The 22,389-nt window shown below is 51.1% G+C and overlaps 1 protein-coding gene and 1 long non-coding RNA gene across 2 annotated transcripts; one reads left to right on the top strand and one right to left on the bottom strand.

Annotated features, from left to right (window-relative positions):
* Nucleotides 1-1,771: 1,771 nt before the first annotated feature.
* Nucleotides 1,772-6,575, bottom strand: LOC121825303 (uncharacterized). Its single transcript, XR_006067450.2, has 3 exons — nucleotides 6,458-6,575; nucleotides 5,886-5,990; nucleotides 1,772-3,787 (listed from the first exon to the last, which is right to left on the bottom strand). It is a non-coding gene; the product is annotated as an uncharacterized LOC121825303 (long non-coding RNA).
* Nucleotides 6,576-6,605: 30 nt separating this feature from the next.
* Nucleotides 6,606-15,759, top strand: Urad (ureidoimidazoline (2-oxo-4-hydroxy-4-carboxy-5-) decarboxylase). Its single transcript, XM_042267935.1, has 3 exons — nucleotides 6,606-6,780; nucleotides 14,645-14,794; nucleotides 15,029-15,759. The coding sequence occupies exons 1-3, from the start codon at nucleotides 6,606-6,608 to the stop codon at nucleotides 15,388-15,390; spliced, it is 687 nt and encodes a 228-aa protein (XP_042123869.1). The 3' UTR covers nucleotides 15,391-15,759.
* The last annotated feature ends 6,630 nt before the right edge of the window (nucleotides 15,760-22,389 follow it).

Consider the following 22,389-nt stretch of genomic DNA (forward strand, 5'->3'; position numbering starts at 1 on the left):
GCATGCAGCAGGCAGGGCATGCAGCAGGCAGGGCATGCAGCAGGCAGGGCGGGCAGCAGGCAGGGCGGGCAGCAGGCAGGGCATGCAGCAGGCAGGGCATGCAGCAGGCAGGGCATGCAGCAGGCAGGGCATGCAGCAGGCAGGGCATGCAGCAGGCATGGCCGCTGGATCAGGAAGCTGAGCGCTCACATCCTCAACCACAGTGCAGAGCAGGAGAGAAATGGAAGTAGGAAGAGGCCATGAACTCTCCAAACCGCATCCTCCGCCAGGTGCGGTGGCGCACACCTTCAATCCCGGCACTTGGGAGGCAGAGGCAGGAAGATCCCTATGAATTCAAGTCTAGCCTGGTCTACGTAATGAGTTCCAGGCCAGCCCAGGATAATATTGACATCCTGTCTCAAACAAACAAACAGACAAAAGCCCACCCCAGAGACGTGCTTCTCCGGCAAGGCCACGTCTCAAAGGTTCTAAAACATACACCCCAAGAGCACCATCAACTGGGTGTTCGAACACAGGGGCCAAGGGCACAGTTCTCATCCAAACCACCACACACTCTCTGCTTTTACGTAGCTGCAATCAACCATGCTAGCCAGGCTGTCAAATGTGCTTTTTGTCCTTGATAACGTGTGGAAAAGTCCCCGAGTCTGCGTATTTGTGAGACGCTTGTCATGACTGAGAAGTCTGTGATCGCTTTCCTTCACCCTTCATGGCCCTCTGAAGTGAGCTCTGATGATCACTCCGTTTTCCTCAGAGGAAACAGAAGCAGTGGGATTTGTAGTCTCCAAGGCCTGCTGTCTCCTCCTCAGATTGCACATGGACTCCAGCATTGCTAGTGATCTACTTACTTGTCTTTCTTTGTGGGTGGAAAAAAGCCCAGAACATAATATCTACTGTCTTAGCCCTTTCTGAAGACAGTGCTCAGCTGCCGAGTGGTTAAGAGCACTGGTTGCTCTAACAGAAGACCCGTGTTCAGTCCTCAGCACTGACATGGTGGCTCAGAGCCATCCACAACTCCAGTTCCAGGGGGTCCAATGCCCCTTCTGTAGTTCGACTTTCTTTTGGGACCGTCAGCTCGCAAATAACAACACAGAGACCTCTTAGTAACCAGGAAAGCTTAGGCTTGTCTCACTAGCTCTTTTTTTGTTTGTTTGTTTTCGTTTTTCGAGACAGGGTTTCTCTGTGTAGCTTTGGAGCCTGTCCTAGATCTCAATCTGTAGACCAGGCTGGCCTCGAACTCACAGAGATCCGCCTGCCTCTGCCTCCCGAGTGCTGGGATTAAAGGTGTGCGCCACCACCACCTGGCCCTCACTACCTCTTATAACTTAAATTAACCTGCTTTTATTAATCTACATTCTGCCAAGTGGCTCAGTTACCTCTACTCTGTACCATATGTCCGACCTTTTCAGTGTTTCCCTGGTGTCTTGCTGGCATAATATACGTGCCTAGATCCCCCTCCTCTTCCTCTCTCTCCCGGGAAGTCCAGCCTATCTTCTCCTGCATAGCTATTGGCCATCCAGCTCTTTATCAAACCAATCAGAAGGTACCTTGGCAAAAGACATAATATAAACAAAATAAAATGATATAAGTAAATAAGCCTAAAAAAGATTCTTCATTTAAAAAAATAAAATTAAAAACCTGAGTTCAGCTAGGCAGTGGTGGCGCACACCTTTAATCCCAGCACTCAGGAGGCAGGGGCAGGAGGATCTCTGAGTTTGAGGCCAGCCTGGTCTACAAAATGAGTTCTAGGACAGCCAGGACTATGTAGAGAGATCCTGTCTTGAAAAAAAAAAAGCAAAACAAACAAACAAAAACACAAAACAAAAACACCTGAGCTCATTGACAGAATATCTGCATTGTTGAGTCCAAGGTCTCCAGAGTGCTTTTCATAGCTTCTGAAACTGTTTTATTAAACACCTCCGGTTCCTCAAGCCCACAGACCCTCAAGGCCACTGTTCTGTTTTCTGATGCGGTGACTCTGAACACTCCTGGAACCTGAGATAGAATCCTTTAGACTTTGTTATTTTGTGTCTGGCTTATTTTACTCAGAGCAGTGTTCTCAAGACCCATCCATACTACAATATGTGTCAGAAATCTCTTCCCTTTTAGAGTCAAATATTCTACTATGTGCACATAGCAAGTTTTGTGTGGCCATTGATCTATCAACAGGACTTGAACGGCATCAGCCTCTTGTTTACTGTTGATATTGCTGCTGAGAATACGAGTGTAGAGGTCTCTCTCTCTCTCTCTCTCTCTCTCTCTCTCTCTCTCTCTCTCTTCTCTCATTTAAAAAATTATTTTATTTTGAGACAAGGTTTATTATTATTACTATTACTATTGGATTTTCTTTTTTTAATTTTTTTTTTAGATTTATTTATTATATATACAGCACGTATGACTGCAGGCCAGAAGAGGGCACCAGATCTCATTACAGGTGGTTGTGAGCCACCATGTGGTTGCTGGGAATTGAACTCAGGACCTTTGGAAGAGCAGTCAGTGCTCTTAACCTCTGATCCATCTCTCCAGCCCTGTTACTGGATTTTCAGGACAGGGTTTCTCTGTGTAACTGACTGTCCTGGAACTCACCCTGTAGACCAGGCTGACCTCAAACTCACAGAGATCCACCTGCCTCTGCCTCCTGAGTGCTGGGATTAAAGGTGTGCGCCACCGCTGCCTGGCTGAGACAGGGTTTTATTATGTACCCCAAATGAGCCTTGAACTCAGGATCCTCAGCCTCCTGAGTGCCTATACTGCCCCTCCACCCTGGCCTTCACACCTGAGAGCCTAGCGTGGGACCTGAGGCTGCCTGCAGGCAGAGTCGAGAGTCCCACTGGTTTTGCCTTCTCTGCGTCAGTCCACCAGCGGTCTTTCTCGGTTTATGTTTCTCCATTGTCTTGATGGAACTGGAGGAGAGCGCGGAGCTGCAGGCATTCGGCCGAGCCTCTTGGGCTGCTTGTCTTGAGATGTGTGGGATGACAGCATTAGCAATCTTCTTTCTTCTCTCAAAGTGACTCCGCCTGGGGTAGCTGCACGCTCGTCTGTGCCGTCTCCGTGGATGGAGTCAAACACACTGTTTGCACCTGGAGTCGCTCTCTCCCTTGTGTGCAGTGCTGAAATCACCAAAGGGCTTCATTTCCATGAAAATGAGTTGTCTCTTGTTTGTAAGTGTTATAAAAAACGGTATTATAGGGGCCGGAGAGATGGCTCGGTGGTTAGGAAAACTGGCTGCTCTTCCAGAGGACCTGAGTTCAATTCCCAGAAACCACATGGTGGCTCACAACCATCTACAGCGGGATCTGGTGCCCTCTTCTGGCCTGCAAACATACTTGAAAGTAGACCACTCATATACATAAATCCATAAATCTTTAAAAATCGGTATTATAGTCTATGTACACTACCAAATGCTTCTTTCTTTTAAGAAGCAGAATGTTGGGGCTGGAGAGACAGTTAATAGTCAGTCCATTGCTCCTGCAGAGAACCTGAGTTCAGTTCCCAGCACCCATGACTGGGAACTCACAACCACCTGTAACCCCAGTTTAAGGGATCCAACACCGTCTACTGGCATCCATAGGCGCTGCATTCACATGGTGTACCCACACTCCGGCACATACACATGGGCATACAATAAACACAGGAATCCTTTTTTTTAAAGCACAATATTGACTTGTTCTTCAGAGATGCATTCATGTTATGCAGTGAGCGTCCCTCACCCAAATGCTGAAACCCAGAATCCGAACCCACCGAACGCCGGCATGATACACCACACACGGAAAACTCGGTGCCTGGCCTCCTGTGAATGGAAATCAGGATGAAGGCGAGTTAAAATGTATTAGATCAAGCTACTATCAGACTGTGTACATGAGGCACACGAGAAACATAAATGGATTTTGCAAATTATGTGCTACACAGAGAAACCCTGTCTCGAAAAACCGAAAACAACAACAAAAATATTCTAATCACGGCAAATTTAGAATTCAGTCTGGTTCCCCCCCTCTAGATAAGGACTGCCCCACCTGTCTTTCGTTATCTGACGTTCGTCATTTTGCTGTCCTGTGTGAGCACAGCCCTTGGTATCCATGATGGCTCCTTCTCAAACTAACGACATTTAAATATGCTTCTGGGCCGGGTGGGGAGCGGTCTGAGGTATCGTCGCGGAGAGTGAGGTTAGGATCGCTCAACATGCTCGTGGTCACTTCAGTTTGGGTCGAGCTGTGTCCCTGATGTGAACTGTCTTCTTTCTTTCTTTTCTAAGTATATTGAATACACTATGAGAGGTAACCAGCGGGGGTAGTAACTTCCCCTTTAAATGTTCTTAGAATTTCATATCTACCTCTCTCTCTCCTCGCTCTAACTCCCCCGGCCTATCGAGTTCATGACTGACATCTCCTTCTATAATCATTGTTACACACACACACACACACACACACACACACACACACACACACACACTACTGAATCCGTTCGGTGTTGCGCATATGTACACAGATAACCTGTTGGGGGCCCAACCCTGGGAGAGACTGAGTCTCCCTCTCTCAGCAGCCCTTGATTGCCTTTACAACTGGCCAAAAAAAGCAGAGAATAAGTGACCGTGTGGTGTGCCCAGCCCCAACTGGTACGTCCACAATGCAATCCCTACACCCAGCGCCCAAGGGGGCCCCAGGAATGTGGTTGCAGAAAGACTTTAAGAGCCGGAGAGGACCAGGACGCCTGCTTCTAGAGAGGACAGCGAAGCCACACCTATCTAATCCTGTCTAATCTCAACAGCACGGTGCCCAGACCTGCATAATGACACCCGCGGCTGACAAGGTCTCACCCCCTCTTTACATCCTTCAAGAGGAGCCTGCGGGCTTAGGCATCCTCTCCCAGCAGTGCTTTATGGTGATGTGCCAGCAGATGGCGCCCGCGCACCACCGTTGTCTAACACCGGGCCTGCCTTGGGATTGCCTGCAAAGGCAAATATTGAGTGAAAGGAAAGCCTTTGGAGATCATTTACCCAGGGTGCCATCGTTTCTGGACTCACGGTAACCAGAGATTTTGGTGCCCGACACTAACCAAGTCCACCTGAGATCAGAGCCCCCTGTACCTCGTCTTCTTTCCCCCACACCCTCAGCAGGGGGCGCCTTCCTGTCTGGGGGCTCCACCCCCACACTCTCTTGTATTCCTTCCTAATCTTTTCTATGCTGTTTTCCGGGAAGGACTCTCCTGGTAATAGCCTTAGCTGGACTCTTCTGCCACCCCGTCATCTGTTCGCTTCGCTGTTGCTAAAACACGAAACAACCCGGGGAGGCTGTCATCGAAAGTATGCAAGGCGGGAAATCAAGGCGGGAACCCGGAGGCAGATTCGACACCCTCTTCCTCGGGCACCTACGCTTATATGTGTACACACATCTAATCCACCTAATTTAACAAATAAAAATAAGGCCGGGCAGTGGTGGCACAGGCCTTTAATCCCAGCACTCGGGAGGCAGAGGCAGAGGCAGGTGGATCTCCGCAAGTTCGAGGCCAGTCTGGGCTATAAAGCGAGTTCCAGGACAGCCAGGGCTACAGAGAGAAACCCTGCCTCAAAAAACCAAAAGTAAATAAATAAATAAATAAATAAATAAATAAATAAATAAATAAATAAATAAATAAATAAATATCTTTAAAAAAAATAGCACACAAGGAGGCAGGACTCCTCCTGAGACTCCTTACCCTTTTTCATACGCACTAATTAAGTGTCTGCTGTGTTAAGCATTCGGGATATGAAGAAAAATTAAAACATGGTACCTAGCCTCAAGAGCAGTGTTTCTCAATGTGTGAGTTGTGACCCCCTTTGCGGTCAAAAGGTCCTTTCACAGGGGTCACATATCAGATACCCTGTAGATCGGGTATTTACATCGCGATCTTACCGGTAGAAAATCACAGTTGTGAAGTAGCATCGGAATCATGTTATGGTCGGGGTCAGCACAGCAGGAGGAGATGTAGCAGCGTCAGGAAGGTCGAGAAGCATTGCCCTAGAGCAGCAGCAGGGACAGACGAGAAATCACCTCCCAAGTAGGTGGACCCGTGACCTGCCTGGATTACCAGGAAAAACTTCCCCAGGAACAACCCTGGTTCTATTCCCAGCATCCACGTGGTGATTCACAACCACCTGGAACTCCAATTTCAGGGGATCCCACACCTTCTTCTAGCCTCTGTGGGCACCGGACATGCAAGCGGTCCACGGATAGGCTTGCTGGGAAAACACGCGTGTGAAATAAAATAAGATGTTAATGACACCACCACCACGCTTCTGTCCAGTGAAATACGGCCCCTGCCGGCTCTGATTATGTTGGAAACATTCACTATGCAGAAGTCTCTGCTCTCTTGGTCATGACCTTAAGCCTGGGTGGGACAAAGCTCAGCGGAGAATGCTTGTCTAGAACGTGTGGGTTCTCTCCCCATCACACCTCACCCCCTGCCACCAACAAAACCCTCAAACCTGGGTGTCCGCATTGCGGGAGCATTCTGGATAGGCTCCACCCACAGGCGTTTGGCTCAGCCAGGTTGCACAAGGCGAACTGTGTGTTCAGCAAACACAGCCCTATGAAAAAGAGACGGTGTCACTCGATGAGGACAGGCTCTCAGCCATGGACATAGAGAAGGTCAACTCCATGGACTTCGGCGAATTTGTGGATGTGTTTGGGAACGTCATTGAAAAATGTCCTCTGATTGCAGCTGCTGTTTGGTCCCAGCGTCCATTCTCTGACTTGGAAGACTTAGAGAATCACTTTTTTGCTTTTATGGATGCTCTTCCAAGGTCAGGTAAGACTTCAGGCCCGGGAGCACAAAGCGATTTCCAGTATCGTACATAAAAATATTTTAGATTCTTTTAGCCCTGTTGCTTATAGTGACTTAGCTGGGTTTATTGGAAGGGTCAGTAAACATCCTTTCAAGGTGCTAGACTCTAAGTGGGACCTAAGAGTGTGTCCGGTAAGACAGCATGGCAAATAAACATTGGAGCCTGGAGGTCACCAAGGGACGGGGCAAAGGCCTTGGTGAGTTAGAGGCCAAAGGGCAAACCGAGGCTGGCCCCTTTCAGCCGCCCACTGTCCACTTTAGCAACGCCCTGGACCCAAGAGAGAAGGCAGGGGGCATATCTCCGAGGGGGATGCAAAGCAGGGCATGTTCACGAGAAAGGACCAGGTTGAACAAGGATAGTGCATCCGCTCAGATCCAAGAGTCTGCGGGCAGAAGAGAAGTTGACGCACATCGGTGTGTTCGGGGCCCTGACGCATTTGGGGTCACGGGCAGGGAGAAGAAGAGGCAGAAGTTCAGACTGGATGGCACGGAGGCCAAGGGCACACAGTCCTCGTTCACAGGCTACTCAGATTCCCAGAGAAGCCCGACATGCCCTTGGGGACCTCGGGCAGGAGGGTGACCCTGGGTTCTCACAGAGGGGCAGGCACAGACTGCTGCCTTCAGGACAGCTGTGACATTCAGAGGCTTCCCATCCTCACCTCGATGTGCTCAAAAGAGAACTTACCTAGGAAGAACGGGGGAAATGTTACAACATCAGGCTGAGGGCTGGAGGATGCTTGGCAGTTAAGAGCCCTGGCTCTTCTTCCAGAGGCCTGGAGACCAGTTCTCAGCATCCACATAGCTGCTCACAAATGCCTCTAACTCCCAAAATCTGATGTCTTCTTCTGGCCTCTGTGGACACCAAGAACATATGTGTGCACAGACACAATGCAAGCAAAACACTCAAGCATGTAAAACTCAAAATTTAAGTGTGTGTGTGTCTCAAACTGAAGCCCAGCAGAGTGCCCCAGGCCTATAATGCCAGTACTCACTGAGCTGTGTTCAATCCCTTGCACATTATTTCTATCAGAGGGGAAAAAACCCTGGAAACTCGGTGTCTTTTTTTTTCTTTTCTTTTTTCTTTTGGTTTTTCGAGACAGGGTTTCTCTGTGTAGCTTTGGAGCCTGCCCTGGATCTCGCTCTGTAGACCAGGCTGGCCTCAAACTCACAGAGATCTGCCTGCCTCTGCCTCCTGAGTGCTGGGATTTAAGGCGTGCGCCACCGCCGCCAGGCAAACTCAATGTCTTTTAAGGCTCCATTTTAAAAATAATGAATCCGACATGAATTTTTAATTGATTTATTTATGTGACTATGTGTGTGGCAGAGTGTATATCTGGGCAGCTCATGAATGCTGGTGTCTGTGGAACCAGAAGTAGGTATCAGATGCCCTGGACTGGAGCTATGGGCAGTTGTGAACCACCCGACGTGGGTACCGGGAACTGAACCCAGGTCCTCTGCAAGAGTAGCAAGTGCTCTTAGCCTCTGAGCCTTCTCTCTACCCCAGTCTAAAGGTTGTTTTGTTTTGTTTGTTTTGTTTTTGTTTGTTTGTTTGTTTTTTAAGAAAATAGCCAAACTAGAAATCACTCCCATAGCTTCTGGCGGATTTTCTAGATAATCTAGAACGAAATTAGAAAGGTGGTGTGCACATCACACATGCATGAACAAGGGTTTATAGGGATTATACTTCCACATCACAGTCCATGTTGAGGGAATTCAGGGCCAGGAGCTCAGGGCAGGAACCGGAGGCAGGAACTGAAGCAGAGGCCATGGAGGAACACTGTTTACTAGCTTGCTTTCTCTGGCTTGCTCAGCTTCCTTCCTTATCCAGGCCAAGCCCACCTGCCTAAGGATGGCAGCACCCACAGTGGGCTGGGCCCTCCTTCGCCAAATTAACAATTAAGAAAATGCCTGACAAGCCAGATGGTGGTGGCACATGCCTTTAACCCCAGCACTTGGGAGGCAGAGGCAGGAGGATCTCTGTGAGTTCCAGGACAGCCTGGTCTACAAAGAGAGATCCAGGACAGCCAGAGATGTAACACACAGAAACCCTCTCACAAAAAAGGAAAAAGAAAGAAAGAAAAAGAAACAGCCCCACAGACATATCCACAGGCCAATCTAGTGAAAACGATTCTTCGGTTGGGGTTTCCTCTTCACAGATGGATGACTATAGATTGTGTCAAATTGACAAAAGTCAAGTATCATCGTGGATGGATGAGACACAGTGTTCTTCCCAGAGAAGGATTTGTTTGGATTATCTTTTTAAAATAATTCATTTATTTTTATGTGCATTGGTGTTTTGCCTGCATGTATGTCTGTGTGAGGGTGTCAGATCCCCAGGAACTGGAGTTCCAGACAGTTGTGAGCTGCCACATGGGTGCTGGGAATTGAACCCGGGTCCTCTGGAAGAGCAGTCAGTGCTCTGAACCGCTGAGCCATCTCTGAAGCCCCATGAATTATCTTTTAGGGGGAAAAAAAGGAAGAAAGAAAAAGAAAAAACTTTCTACCTTTCACAGAAAACTGGATTTTTGGCACAAAAGGGAGGTTGACCTCTCCTTTAGAGTAGGCGATGGTGTATATGGCCACTAGATGGCAGTACAGGATCAATATTGGGCTCTAGCCTAGCCTGCTAACGCGTTGTCTAGCCAATCAACTCTCACTGACCTAAGCAGGGGCAAGGTGACAGCCGGGGTAAAGAAAGGAAGGTTGAAACATACACAGAAGCCCCTGGAGCACCAGCTCAGCTCTGTTCAAAGCTAGAGTGGACTGGGGAAACCAACCACTAAGCTGCATTCCTAAGGCTGTGGGTCCCATCTCCAGTGCCAACCTCTCAAACCTGCAGCAACAAATCTCCCTCCCTCCCTCCCTCCCCCCTCTCTCCCTCCCTCTCTCCCTCTCTCTCTCCTCTGTCTTTGTTTCTATCTCCCCCCACCCCATATGCGTGCGTGTGTGTGTGTGTGTGTGTGTGTGTGTCTGTCTGTCTGTCTGTCTGTCTGTCTTTGCCATTCCAATACCGTTGTGCGGACGTCTTACAAAAGTTGTGTCGAGGCTCCATCGGTCACAGGAAGATGGGTCAAGATGCTACCGCAATGGTTACAAGTGAGAGAACAGGTTGTGTGTACTGTGGTGAGGGGAGCTGCTGGTGAAGAGAGGAGAGCTAAAGTCAGCAAGAGTTAGGTGGGAGGCTTTGTCGGGGAGGGAGATCACAGTCAACAGATGCTAACCATAACCGCTCAGTACTTAGTCTGAGTGGCTGTGGGGGGGTGCTGTCATTTTCTGGGGTACAGAGACATAAAGCAGAAAACAGGAGCTTGTTACTTCTGGTCCTAATAAGCACCAACACGAAGATGCTGAACGTGCCACTGGACCCATAGGAAAGGAACATGTTGGAAGCTGAGGACAAAGTAGATGTTGGTGTCGTGGAAGAATCAATCCACTGCCTGGGGGCGTGGCCCAGGGGACAGTGTGCATCTAACATGCAGGGACCCGGAGTGAAATCCCTGGCAGCAAAATTTAAAAATAAATTGAATGATAGGGAAGGAGACAGAGTTCCGAGGGTTGGTGGAGGGCTGTGCTGGGACGTGTGATGCCCTGGGTTGGATTCCCAGCACTCAGCATAATCCAGGCTCCCAGCACTTGGGAGATGGAGGGAGGAAGGTTATCCTCAGCCATATATGGAGCTTGAAGGCAGCCTGGCCTACAAGAGACCCTGTCTCTGAAGAAAAATGTAACAAAACCAAAGAAAACCCTGGGCAAGAGCGCTTACTATGTAAATAAAGAAGGGAGGTGCGAGTCTCCCTGCAGTCCTAACTCCTGGGCTGAGCCAGACAAAGGCAGGCAGGTGAGGAGAGCCAGGATCAAACTGTAAAGGTTGGAGGGACCGTGCCAGGGCGTGGCCATCGGGCTCAGGCTAGACTGATGTCATTAATTGACTCTGATGAGGGCAGATTGGTTTGTGGGAGGGGTCAGAGACTTCATAGCGTAAACCGGATGCAGAAGTGAAGAGGTAAACAACCTGAAAGTGAGCAGGCCTGAGAAATAGGGAAACAGTGGGGGGAAACGGAGTTCAATGAGGGCTCTACTTCTGCATCTGGAAGGAGTGGTCCTCGGTGTGCTCCCATTTGCTGAGAGGTAAGGATGGGGAGGGTGGAGAAATGCATACAGGAGCCTGTAGAGGTGAGGTCTGAGAAGGAGAAACACAAGTGAACTCAAAACGCCCGACCCAGGAGCTGGAGAGATGCCCAGCGGTTAATTAAGGGCACTTACTGCTCTTGCGAGGGATCCCGGCTCCGTTCCCAGAACCCACCGGGTGGCTCAAAACCACCGGTAAATCCAGTTCCATGGGACCAGAGCTCTCTTGCCTGCATGGGCACCCACAAGTCTCTCTCTCTCTCTCTCTCTCTCTCTCTCTCTCTCTCTCTCTCTCTCTCTCTCACACACACACACACACACACACACACACACACACACACACAATTTAAAACAAAGAAACCACAAATGGAAATGTGTTGGACTGACCCGAGAGCACGCACCCAAGGCAAGGGGACCCAGAGGCTGCTTTGAAACTCTGAACAGAGAGGACTAATTGTGGGTGTGAAGGGCACCCATATCACACACACACACACACACACACACACACACACACTTCAAAACAAAGAAACCAGCAGGGCGGTGGTGGCGCACGCCTTTAATCCCAGCACTCGGGAGGGCAGAGGCAGGAGGATCTCTGTGAGTTTGAGGCCAGCCTGGTCTACAGAGTGAATTCCAGGAGAGGCGCAAAGCTACATAGAGAAACCCTGTCTCAAAACCCCCCCCCCCAAAAAAAAAAAACACAAAGAAACCACAAGTGGAAACTCAGTGTGGGTAGTGCATATATGTAGTTCCATCACTTGGGAGGAAGATCAGGAGTTCAAGGCCAGCCTTGGCTAGATGAGACCCTGTCACCAGAAGGACACTGTGTCTAGAGAAAGGACTGAGAGGTTAAGAGCAACTACTGCTCTTGCCGAGGACCCAGGTTCTGTCGGTTTCCAGCACCCACATCCAGAGCTCACAACCAATCACCTGTAACTCCAGCTCCAGGGGACTGGATGCCTCATCCATGGGCACCAAGCACACACGTGCTCACGCTTATGTGCACACACTTGTGTGTAAACACACAAAAATTTAAAAATAGATATTTTAAAAGGGCTTTTTAAAATAACCGAGTTTAAAAAAACAAAAGAACACTGGTAAAGGAGTTGGTTTTTATTAAACGACACAAGACCATCTGTTGAGCCAGGAGTGGGGACATATGACTGACTGGTCAGGACACAGGGCACAGGTGGCCCTAATGGGGTTTTTGGGCAATTGCCTCTTGCTTAGAGGACACTGTCCCTGCCCGGCTCTTCTATGGAGTCACAGAAAGTCTTCTTCATGCAGGCATCTCAGTCCTGTGTTCCCAGTAAATAATGCCTACCAGCACCTACTCCTAAGTCATGACACCCAGTGACATAACGGGAAATCAGAATGTCAGTGAGATGGTAAGAAACACTGCCCAGCATTGGGCCACCCACGTAGGGAGACTCAGGAATGCAGGCTGACTTCCACAGTCTCCAGGCTCCGACTGGGGTCACTGGCCACAGCTGGGGGGACCTCGACTGAGACACAGTGTGGATGGGAACCAGGGAGGGTCCTTGCTGTTTGTCTGTAGGGAGATGGGTGCTAGCCTCTGCAGCAGCCAAGGGATCGGTGATTTGGAGCAGTGAGGTGGGTCTGGGGCTGCGCGATCCAGCTTTATTTCTTCTGGGTAGGCCGCCATTCCAGGCTTCAGTTCTTTCTTGCTATGTGCTGAAAGGCATGTGTGTGTGTGTGTGTGTGTGTGTGTGTGTGTGTGTGTGTGTGTGTGTGTGTGTGTGAATTTCGGTTCCGCTAATTTAGCGTATTTTCTTCTGCCCTTTGCTCTACCCTATTCTGGGCCTCTTCTCTCTTCCCCCTTCTTGTCCTCTCTGCAAGAGTGGAAAACACATCTCGCTCCTAGGCAAACATTAACCCAGGCGATGCTTTCAAGAGGGAAGATAAACTCTAGGAGGAGTGAGAAGTGAGGTGTAAGGGCAAGAAGGTTTGGGGGGTGGCGCTGCTAGGCAGCCCGCTCGCGCACCACGCATGCGCCAGCAGGTTTGTGAAGGACAGTGAGAAGGGGAAAGAGAGAGAGAGAGAGAGAGAGAGAGAGAGAGAGAGAGAGAGAGAGAGAGAGAGAGAGAGAGAAAGAGAGAGAGAGACTTCCGGCTCCCAAGAATCCCACCAATAACGACTTGGATGGCAGTTTGGACTGACCCCGGAGCACACGCACTAATGCAGCACTAATGCAATCGGATCCTCCTGGGCGAGGGGACCAGAGGCTGCTTTGAAACTCTGAAAGGATCGGTTGGGGGTGCGCAGTCACAGTAGCGCAAAGGTGCCCGACTCCCCTGCTGCTCCCGTGGGGCAGCCACGGCTGCCTGCCAAGCCTGGGATTGGGTGGATGTGGGACGAACCTGTCCTGAGTGGCGACCGCCAGCCCCTGGTCCCCCAGGTGGCGAATTTAACACCCACATTTTCGCACCACACGGAAAACTCCACTGCAGAGAAAGAACTACTGCTGATTGTGGTGGCCTGGAATTAGGGTCCCCATGAGAGGGGAAGCGTGGGATTGGTGACCGACCCCCGCCCCAGCCTTGCAGGGACAGACAAGTCATTAAAGGGGGCTGTGGGCTTTGAGCGAAGGGTACAGGTGCACAGCTCAGTGACCTTGGGCAGGGGAACTAACGTTTGTTTCCCGAGCCTTCGCTGAGTATTTTTAAAAATAGATTTAACTTTTCTTTTTATTTATGTGGGTGTGATTGTACGCTACTTGTTTGTGCGCAGCCGTGGCCAAGAAGGCCAGGAGAAATTGTCAGGTCCCCTGGAGCTGGAGTTCCGTATCCAAGGCTCTCAGGACACTGGCCTCGGGCTTGCTTTGGCTCCCGCTTTACTGTCTATCCTGTTATGGGGGCGAGGTGGAGGGCTCCCTTGAGGAAGAGGAGGCGGCACCATATTTAAAGGGGTTTTTTCCTCTTTGTGAGCATTGAGACACAACTTACTAGAGAATGTTTTAACTATTTCCCATTTCCAACCAAGTCTCACCTAGTCCCACTGCCAAAGAGAGACAGACACCTGCTTTGTGCAGATGGAAGAAAAAGGCAGCTGCATCTCAACGTTTCGTTTTCCTGGACTTCCTACTGACGTGAACCGCTCATGCATTAGGGGCCAGGGTGTGGGGAAGTGAGTTGTCCTTAGTTCTCCTGAGTGGGTAAAATAGGTGTCACGGCCCTTCTTCTTTGACGGAGGGCCGCCACATCTGAGATCTTGTCTAGCCCGGGAAGGCCAGTTCGTTCTTTACAGTAGTGCTCAAACAACGCCCGGGAGTCCCCTGGAGTTAGAACCCCGATGTCACAGCTAGGCTTTCCCAAGGTGTGAGGCCTCAAGAACAAGAGCTTTCGCTCACGCGTGCGCGCGGGCTCTTTGGGGATCTGAGGTCAGTCGGAGGAGGTGTAACAACACAACCCCAGAGGAGTGGGTGGTCATAATTAAAGAAACAAAACAAAACAAACAAAACTCCCAAACAATAACAAAGAGGCAAGCAGCTTTCATCAACAGCAGAAGAATTTCGGTGAAATGGGTTTCTTTTCTGTTAATCCACGGGACCCTTCGGCTATTCATCCAGGAGACCAAGAACTCACACTTAGGGTCACAAAATCTAGGCATTTATTTGTCAAGCCCCATGGATATTATCCTCTGGACCCACCCCGCTCCTGCCTTTTCTTCTTTGAGGCAGAACGAAGCCCATTCCAGGACTTTTGGCGGAAGTCTTCAGGCCCTTGCATCCGGCCCCCTTTCAACATCAAAGCCCCCCTGAGAGCAAAGGACTTTGAAAAGATAGGAGTAGCCTGGACTTCTTATCGCTCCCCAGCTCTCGGCGGAGCAGGTCGTAAATTCCCAGGCTCTGGGACTGCCTTCTCTCTCTCCCCTCCTTTCCAGGATCCCCTAGGTCTGAAAGACCAAACCTGTCACTCGCGCCCCGCCCCCGGGTCCTGGCGGGGGACAGAGGGACCGCATCCCGTTATTGGAGAGGGAGGACGCCACGACCCGGGGACCCTGCTTGGCTTTCTGATCTGCAGGGGGTAACCCTCTGCCGGTGTGTGTCTGTGCTTCTCCGCAGGCCAGGAGGGCATCCTGCGCTGTCATCCGGACCTAGCCGGCCGCGATCTGCAGCGTGGCACGCTCACCGCCGAGTCGCAGCGCGAGCAGAGCCAAGCGGGCCTCACCAGCCTGGACGCCGACGACCGGCAGCGGCTGCAGCGACTCAACGCCCAGTACCGCCAGCGCTTCGGCTTCCCGTTCGTGCTGGCTGCGCGCCTGAGCGACCGCGCCGCGGTGCCCCGGGAGCTAGCCCGCCGGCTACACTGCCAGCCCGAGTCGGAGCTGCGCACCGCCCTGGGCGAGGTGAAGAAGATCGGCCACCTGCGCCTGGCGGATTTGCTAGGCGCCGATCCCGCCGGGATGGAATCGCCGCGGGGCTAGGGATCCGAACGCCAGCCAGCAGGATGCGCCACGGAGGGGACTTGGCGCTGTACATCCTTCGCCGGAGGCTGGCTCGGGCCTGGAAGGACAATCCACTCACCCACACAAAGGAAGTGGAGAATTGAAGCTATCACACGGATAATGCATCCTTTGTGCACCCATTCTCGCGAGCACGCGCCGCCAAAATATGTCCAATTCTAGAGCGTTTAGCGCGTTGCCCTCGATTTATCCAGATCGCTGCTTCAATTCTCCACTCGCCTTGCGGTCCGGCCGACACTACAGCCTTGGCGGACTGAAAGCTCCCCTCCGGTACCCCAATTCTCTCCTGCTAAGCAGGAACTGGAAATGCAAAAAGGCACTGAAACAGGAGTCTTGTGTTCCATAGTGATCTTTCTTCTCTCACTTCATTTGATTTACTGATATTTACTCGTGAGCAGAGGCGACTGTCTCACTCTGAGATGCCCGTGAAAGCTGAAGTTGTGGCGTGTGTGTGTGTGTGTGTGTGTGTGTGTGTGTGTGTGTGTGTGTGTGTGTTTTAAAACACTGGTTTTGGTCCCAGGTGACCAAATAGCAGTGGGAGTTGAGTCCTCCCACTCAACTTCCAGCCTGGGGAAGATGCACTGCGGAGGCCAGTGTAGTGTGTGTGTGTGTGTGTGTGTGTGTGTGTGTGTGTGTGTGTGTGTGTGTACGCGCGCACGCGACCCTTGTCCTTCCAGAAGGTCGGCCTTTGGTGGTGGACTGGACTGCCCTGCAAACCATCCAATATTAAAATAGCAATACTCATTGGACAGCTCTGAGTGTTGTGGAGCCCAGGCTGAAGACGACATCCCATCATGCTGTGATACAGGGATGGGGATGATACCTATAGAAGTCTTTCCAGAGAACAAGTCAGACTTGGAAACCTGGAGCTCCAGAGTCAGTCAGCTTGCTGTGGCCTCTGGAGAAGCAACATCACCAGCAGGAAGGACCATCACAACCACCCCCCCCCCCCACACACACACACCACACACCAGAGAGAAAGACAGGAGTTAATGAATACTACTTAGACCTCTCTCTCTCTCTCTCTCTCTCTCTCTCTCTCTCTCTCTCTCTCTCTGTGTGTGTGTGTGTGAGTGTGTGTTGTTGTTTTGTTTTTCTGAACAGGGTTTTTCTGTGTGGCTTTAGAGCCTGTCCTGGAACTCTCTCTGTAGAGCAGGTTGGCCTAGAACTCACAGAGATCCCCCTGCATCAGACTCCTGAGTGCCGGGATTAAAGGTGTGCATCACCCACCAAGGCCACTTTTTCTTGGTAAAGAAAAATCAAAGCCATACATGGCTCCCCCAACACAGACAGGTGGAAGCAGAGTTGATTTCTATTGGCGAACAACCCAATAAAACAAAATGCACTCTCCCCCTTTCCATACAGAGCTATGCCACAGAACTTTGGGTTCTGGGGATGATGGTCCACAGAAATAATCCCTTCCTGGAGCACTCAGATCAAAGTAAAGGAGCCTGTTATCTCTTCTGTCTCCTCATCTATGTCCCTGAGCAGTGTGGGCGAAAGAGACTAGGGATGCGGAAGTGGATGCCTGGGAAGGCACCTGCCATCAGCTCAAAATCCACTATACTCAGAGCATTCTGCCCAGCCCTGGGCTAAACCCAACCCTTAGATAAATGGGCCCTAGAATGCAGAATACACCCTGTTTATGTAAATGTCCTAAGCCGAAGATGCGGAGAATCCAACGGGACAAGATTCCCAGGACTATTTTTAGACCATAGATGCAATCTGTGCTTCTCAGGAACGACCGGGTCTCTTCAGGGACATGATTGCCTTTCCCTAGCTTATCCATAGCTTATCCCGAATCTTTTACCCTTGCGGGAAAGGGCACGGGTTGGGCAGTTGCTGGCATCCCTCTGGAGGGAGGTGGAGGTGAGGGGACAAGAGCGGGCTACTCAAGGACTCTTGCCAAGACGCTGGCAGCCCCAAGGCCAGGGCTGGATGCGCGACGCAGGAAGCCATCTGGGAGCCGGGAAGAACGGTTGCGGCAACGCTTTCTAGGGAGCCAAGCGTCAGAGGCCCTGAGGCCGTTTCCGGGCACTGGCGAGTGACCGGTGCTGCCGAGGGTGGCAAGTAGTGGCAGGCAGTGGCCTTCCTCCGTATCTGGGCTCCAACAGTGACAAGCCCGGGCCTGGCGCTGCCCCTTGTTCCTTCCCCTCCCGTGCGCAGCATGCGGGAGACAAGCCTGCGCCACAGGCACCGCCAGGCGCTTGCCCGGGTGGACCCAGCAAACACCAGGAGGGCGCAGGGATAGCTGGTTTGCATTTGGTGGGAACAATTAATAGTTTACTTACGAATTCGTCAAGGAAGGAAAAAAAGATTGAAAATGAGAAAGAACCAGACAGTCCAAGGATTCGAGGACAGGGTGTTTGGACCCCATTGGTAACCAGACAGCTCACCGCAGGTCACACACACACACACACACACACACACACACACACACACTGGGGGGAGGGGGTGTGCTTCGCTCCTCACCTCCCCCATTGTCACTGTCCCTAACGAAAACATTCGAGCCCAGCAGGCGAATGTTCCTGTAAAGGGACCTCAGCACAAGGCTCAGCCTGGAAATCGGGAGCCCATTTCTGAGCTTGTCATTCACCTTTGTAACTGCGTCTGTGGATCGGTTTTAAAAAACCTATTCTGTGCCTTCATCTTTAAAGCTGCTGGTAGTTTAACGAAGGGAGGAGCGAGGAAAACACTCATTGGATGCATAACCTTTACTCATTTTTAAAGCAACGCCTTTTCAAGTTGAGTCACAGAATGTCAGTTCCAACTTAAAAAAAAAATGGAGATTCCCCGACCCCCAAAAGTGTTTACTCTGAGACAAAAGTAGATGGAGACTTCCACAGTCAGCTGGGGAAGAAGCAAGAAGAGAACATCTGGAAAAACCGTGTTCAATAAACAGAGAGACTGGAGTGAGCAGGTGCTTCAGGGAGAAAGCAGTATGGAATGTGGTCCGCACTGTAGCAGCCTGAGAACCTGATTGATCTGGTATCGTGGTATTATGGTGTGTATAGGGTGGGGAGTTCTCAGTCCCTGAATCCTGATAGCTGGTTTTGTACTGGGGATGTTTCCAGGGTGGCACCAACAGACATAGTAATAATTAACATCTGTACAGACTGCTGGATGTTGCAAAGATCAGACGTAGTGTAGTTTTATTTAACTCTGTGAGGCCTCAGGAGGATCTCCAATCCTCTCTGGTCTTTGGGAAATAGAAGCTTGTGCAGACTCTAAGTGCTGCCATCACCACCACCACCATCACCACCACCACCACCACCACCACCACCACCATATTCTCCACCACCACCACCACCACCACCACCACCACCACCACCACCACCACCATATTCTCCACCACCACCACCACCACCACCACCATATTCTCCTCCTCCTCCACCACCACCACCACCACCACCACCACCACCACCACCACCACCACGCTGCTTCAGGTAAGGCACCCTGGATACGAATTGAGAGAGAGACAGGTTTGTCTGCGTTCTTCCCGCACTGGCCACATAAAACCTACCTCATAGGCTTTCCTTGGAAGAGATTTACATATGATAAACAAAGGTCATTCCAGGCAGGAGACAATGGTGAGTGAACACTGGCTAACAGGAGGCCACTGGTAATAATTTCTAGGGTGAGCCTGAGATACTAACTCCCCCCAGTGCTTCCCAGCCTGTGAGACCCCTTAAATCTTTCCCTTCCAAAAGCTCTGGTCAGTTTCTGTTCTTATCTGCCACATAGAAATCAAAGGAGTTGCCCAGTGCTCCCAGTATCCACACACTAATTTTTGGAACAAAGGAGAAAGATACGTTATTGTGATTATTAGTTTAACTTTCATCCAATGAGTAAAAACATTCTAAAAAGTGTTCTAAAGCCACACATTTCTCCTTTTTCTCAACACCCTTATTTTCTTTGACCTTCTGGCTGTGAGACTGTATTTTGGACAGAACAGCAGGACAAAGCTGTATCCCCTGCATTGGATCACAATGCTTGGTGGTCCCTCCAGGAGAGGAATAAGGCAGCTGTGACTCTCCTAAGCTCGGGCATCCCAGCCCACAATGCCCTGCCACAGATTCTGGAAGCTTCCCTTAGCTGGAGAGGACCCGGTACCCGGTATGCTTAAGAGGAAAGCAAGCTTCCTTTGCCAGCTGAGACCACATCTGCTTCTGCTGGCAGCTGCGAGCAGCTGGAGCACCTCCTTGCTGCTCTGGATGGACACTTGGGTCCATTGTAGCCTAGCGTGCTGGACAGGTGTCAGACTCTGGGGAACCCTATAGAAAGAGCAATCGACTTCCTTCCCGGAGATGTTAGTTGAGTGGGTTGCGGCAGGCAGGGCCTGGTGCTGTTGCTGGGGTCAATTCATGCATTATTGCATCTTCCTTTGTGTGAGTGGATTGCCATTGAGTAGAGAGGCTCAAAGATCCCCAAGCTCCCAGTGAAGTAGAAGTTTGAGCAGTGCCCCCGCCCCACCTGGCAGAACTCTGCCCGACAGACAGCTGAGAGAACCCACCAGAAACTCTTGCTCTTCCTGGGGATTCGGGTTTTAAATGAGTGGGTTGCATTACTGAGATCAGTCTTGTCTACGTGGGACTCAGAAAGGACACTTTCACGCTACGGTGGGCGGAGACAGGCTGGGTTAGGTGGGTAACCCACTCCCCAGCTGCAGGCACCGCAAATGTGGGACAGAGGCTAGGCCCTGAAGCTGGAACAAACAGCAGGACCTTTGAGCAGGGAGGGAGCCATGTCCGTGATCTGTGGGTTTAAGGAGTGCCTCATCTGCCTAGTGGGGAGTCCGCCCCTTCCGGTAGCCTACAGTTCCTTCAGAGTCCCTGCCCAGGCCACCAGCCTGGATCCTGAAAAGGGACCCTCTTCAAGGAATGTAGAATGGCCTCTTACACTGTCGGTAACAAAGACCCATCCCTTTGATAACCAGGTTGGCTGTCTGGGAAGTCTTCCTGTGGCTTTATTTACCGGGATCCCCCCCCCCCCCGTTCCCACTCTCCTGGCAGCTCACGCCTCTGCAACACGAAGGGTTGGTGACTGAGATATTACGTGGAAGACAGCCACCTGGGCGCAGTGGGGGACACCCAGAGCTGTCCTTCCCTGCTAGTCTCAGCTCAGACTAAAAAACTCCAAGAAAGCTGCTAAGCTGCTAAGTACGGGAGCCTGGAGAGGGACTTCCGGTGCCACTCTGCTCTGTTTTATGCCAGAGCTGTGGGCCAGCACTCTGTCTGGAGGATGCGTTTCAGCCCAGAGGGCATGTCTAGAGGACAGGCGAGGCCCGCCAACCTGCCAACCTGCTAGAACTGTCCCAGTGGACAGACGTTCAGGCTTCATTTGCTACCTCCTTCCCAAGTCAGATCATTCTCACAGCCTGTCCCTTTGGGGGACCCAGCTGGGCCTTTTTTAGGCTGAGAGGGGAACCCATGCACGGAGGAGAAGGAGGCTTAGCAACATTTGCACTCTGAAGAACTTGTCAAAGGACACCTTTTATCAGCCCCCTTCTCCTCTCCAAACAGCCCAGACGGCCGCTGCCACCACCGTGCTCGGGCTGCTCCGGCTGGGGTGCCCAGGTTTTGCCAGGAGGAAAACCAGTCCTTGTTAGTATCACTTCCTTTCCTGGATTCAAGCACCCCAAATAAAACTCAGGCTCCCCTGTTGCTTGGCCCTAGGGGAGCAGAGTAACCCCATCTGCTTCCCTACCAGCACCCAAGCTGGAGTCCTTTTTCTGTGGCAGAGCTGGGACACAGCTGGGAAACCGGGTCAATTAGCCAGCGGCTGGCAGCCCGGGCCATAAAAACTCAGGAAGTAGCCACTGCGACAGGGCCGAGGGAATGGCTGTCCCTAATAAAGTGATTGTTTCAAAGAAATGCCAGAATGCAGGCGTTCTAAAGACACAGGCTGAGCCCCAGTCTGGGCCTGGGCTCCCAGAGCATGCATCTGGGAGGGGACGTGGAGGATGGAAAGAGGTATGGAGTCCCAGGAAGGGGAGGACGATGCTCCCAAGATCAAAAGTCTGCAGCGCCCACTACTTAACCTCCCACATTCCGGCCGCCCCGTGGAGACCGTGGACACTCCTTTCTGCTCTCGCAGAAAGTCTGTGATAGGGTTTTATATTTATTTCCAGGTTTGTTTCTTGGAAAGTGAGATGGCACTCTTGTTTCTGCTAGGTACCCACCCAGGAGGGTTTAAGGAGGGCTATCCCTGGACTCTTGAGGGACAGCCACACCCCTCACCGCCCCCCCCCCCTTTTAACTTTCCTCACAAAACACAAAGGGTAGGAAGAATGTACAAACACCTACAGTTGTAGGAGATACATGAGGTGGGGACCAAAGGAGATAAAGGACCCTGGAAAGTGCCCCCCTCGTGTGTGTGTGTGTGTGTGTGTGTGTGTGTGTGTGTGTGTGTGTGTAACCACGAATACCCAGGGAAGCACTTGACCAGAGAACCCACAGGGGCAGGGCTCCAGGAAGGAATGCAATGGGTCCCCTTGGGTTCCAGCCACCACTGGCCAGAGGAGAGTGGAGATGCCCAGCGTGGGCAGTTTGTGACCTCGTGTCTGAAGTAGCAGCCCCAACATCACAGAGCCGCATGCCTGGTGCAGTCAGGTGGCCTTCTCCCATCTCAAAGGCTCTGCTGTGGAGCCCTTCAGGTCTCCATGTGAGCATTGGCTGCTCACTAGCAATAGTTAGTAGTGACAGCAACCTCTTCGTTCCCTGGGATGAAAACGAATTTCTGTAGAGTTTTACATTGTAAAGGAGAAAGTGCTGTTTTAAACTAATTTAATGTTTTCAAAGATTTGTGTATTATTTTATGGGTATGAGTGTTTTGTCTGTGTGCATCTGTCTGCACCACTCATGTGCCTGGTGCCCAGAGAGGTAAAAAGAGGGCGTCAGATCCCCTTGGGCAGGAGTTATGGACAGTTGTGAGCCACCAGGTGGATACTGGGAATTGAAC

The sequence above is a fragment of the Peromyscus maniculatus genome, chromosome 23 (genome assembly GCF_049852395.1).
Source record: "Peromyscus maniculatus bairdii isolate BWxNUB_F1_BW_parent chromosome 23, HU_Pman_BW_mat_3.1, whole genome shotgun sequence".
In the NCBI taxonomy this organism is placed as follows: Eukaryota; Metazoa; Chordata; class Mammalia; order Rodentia; family Cricetidae; genus Peromyscus; species Peromyscus maniculatus.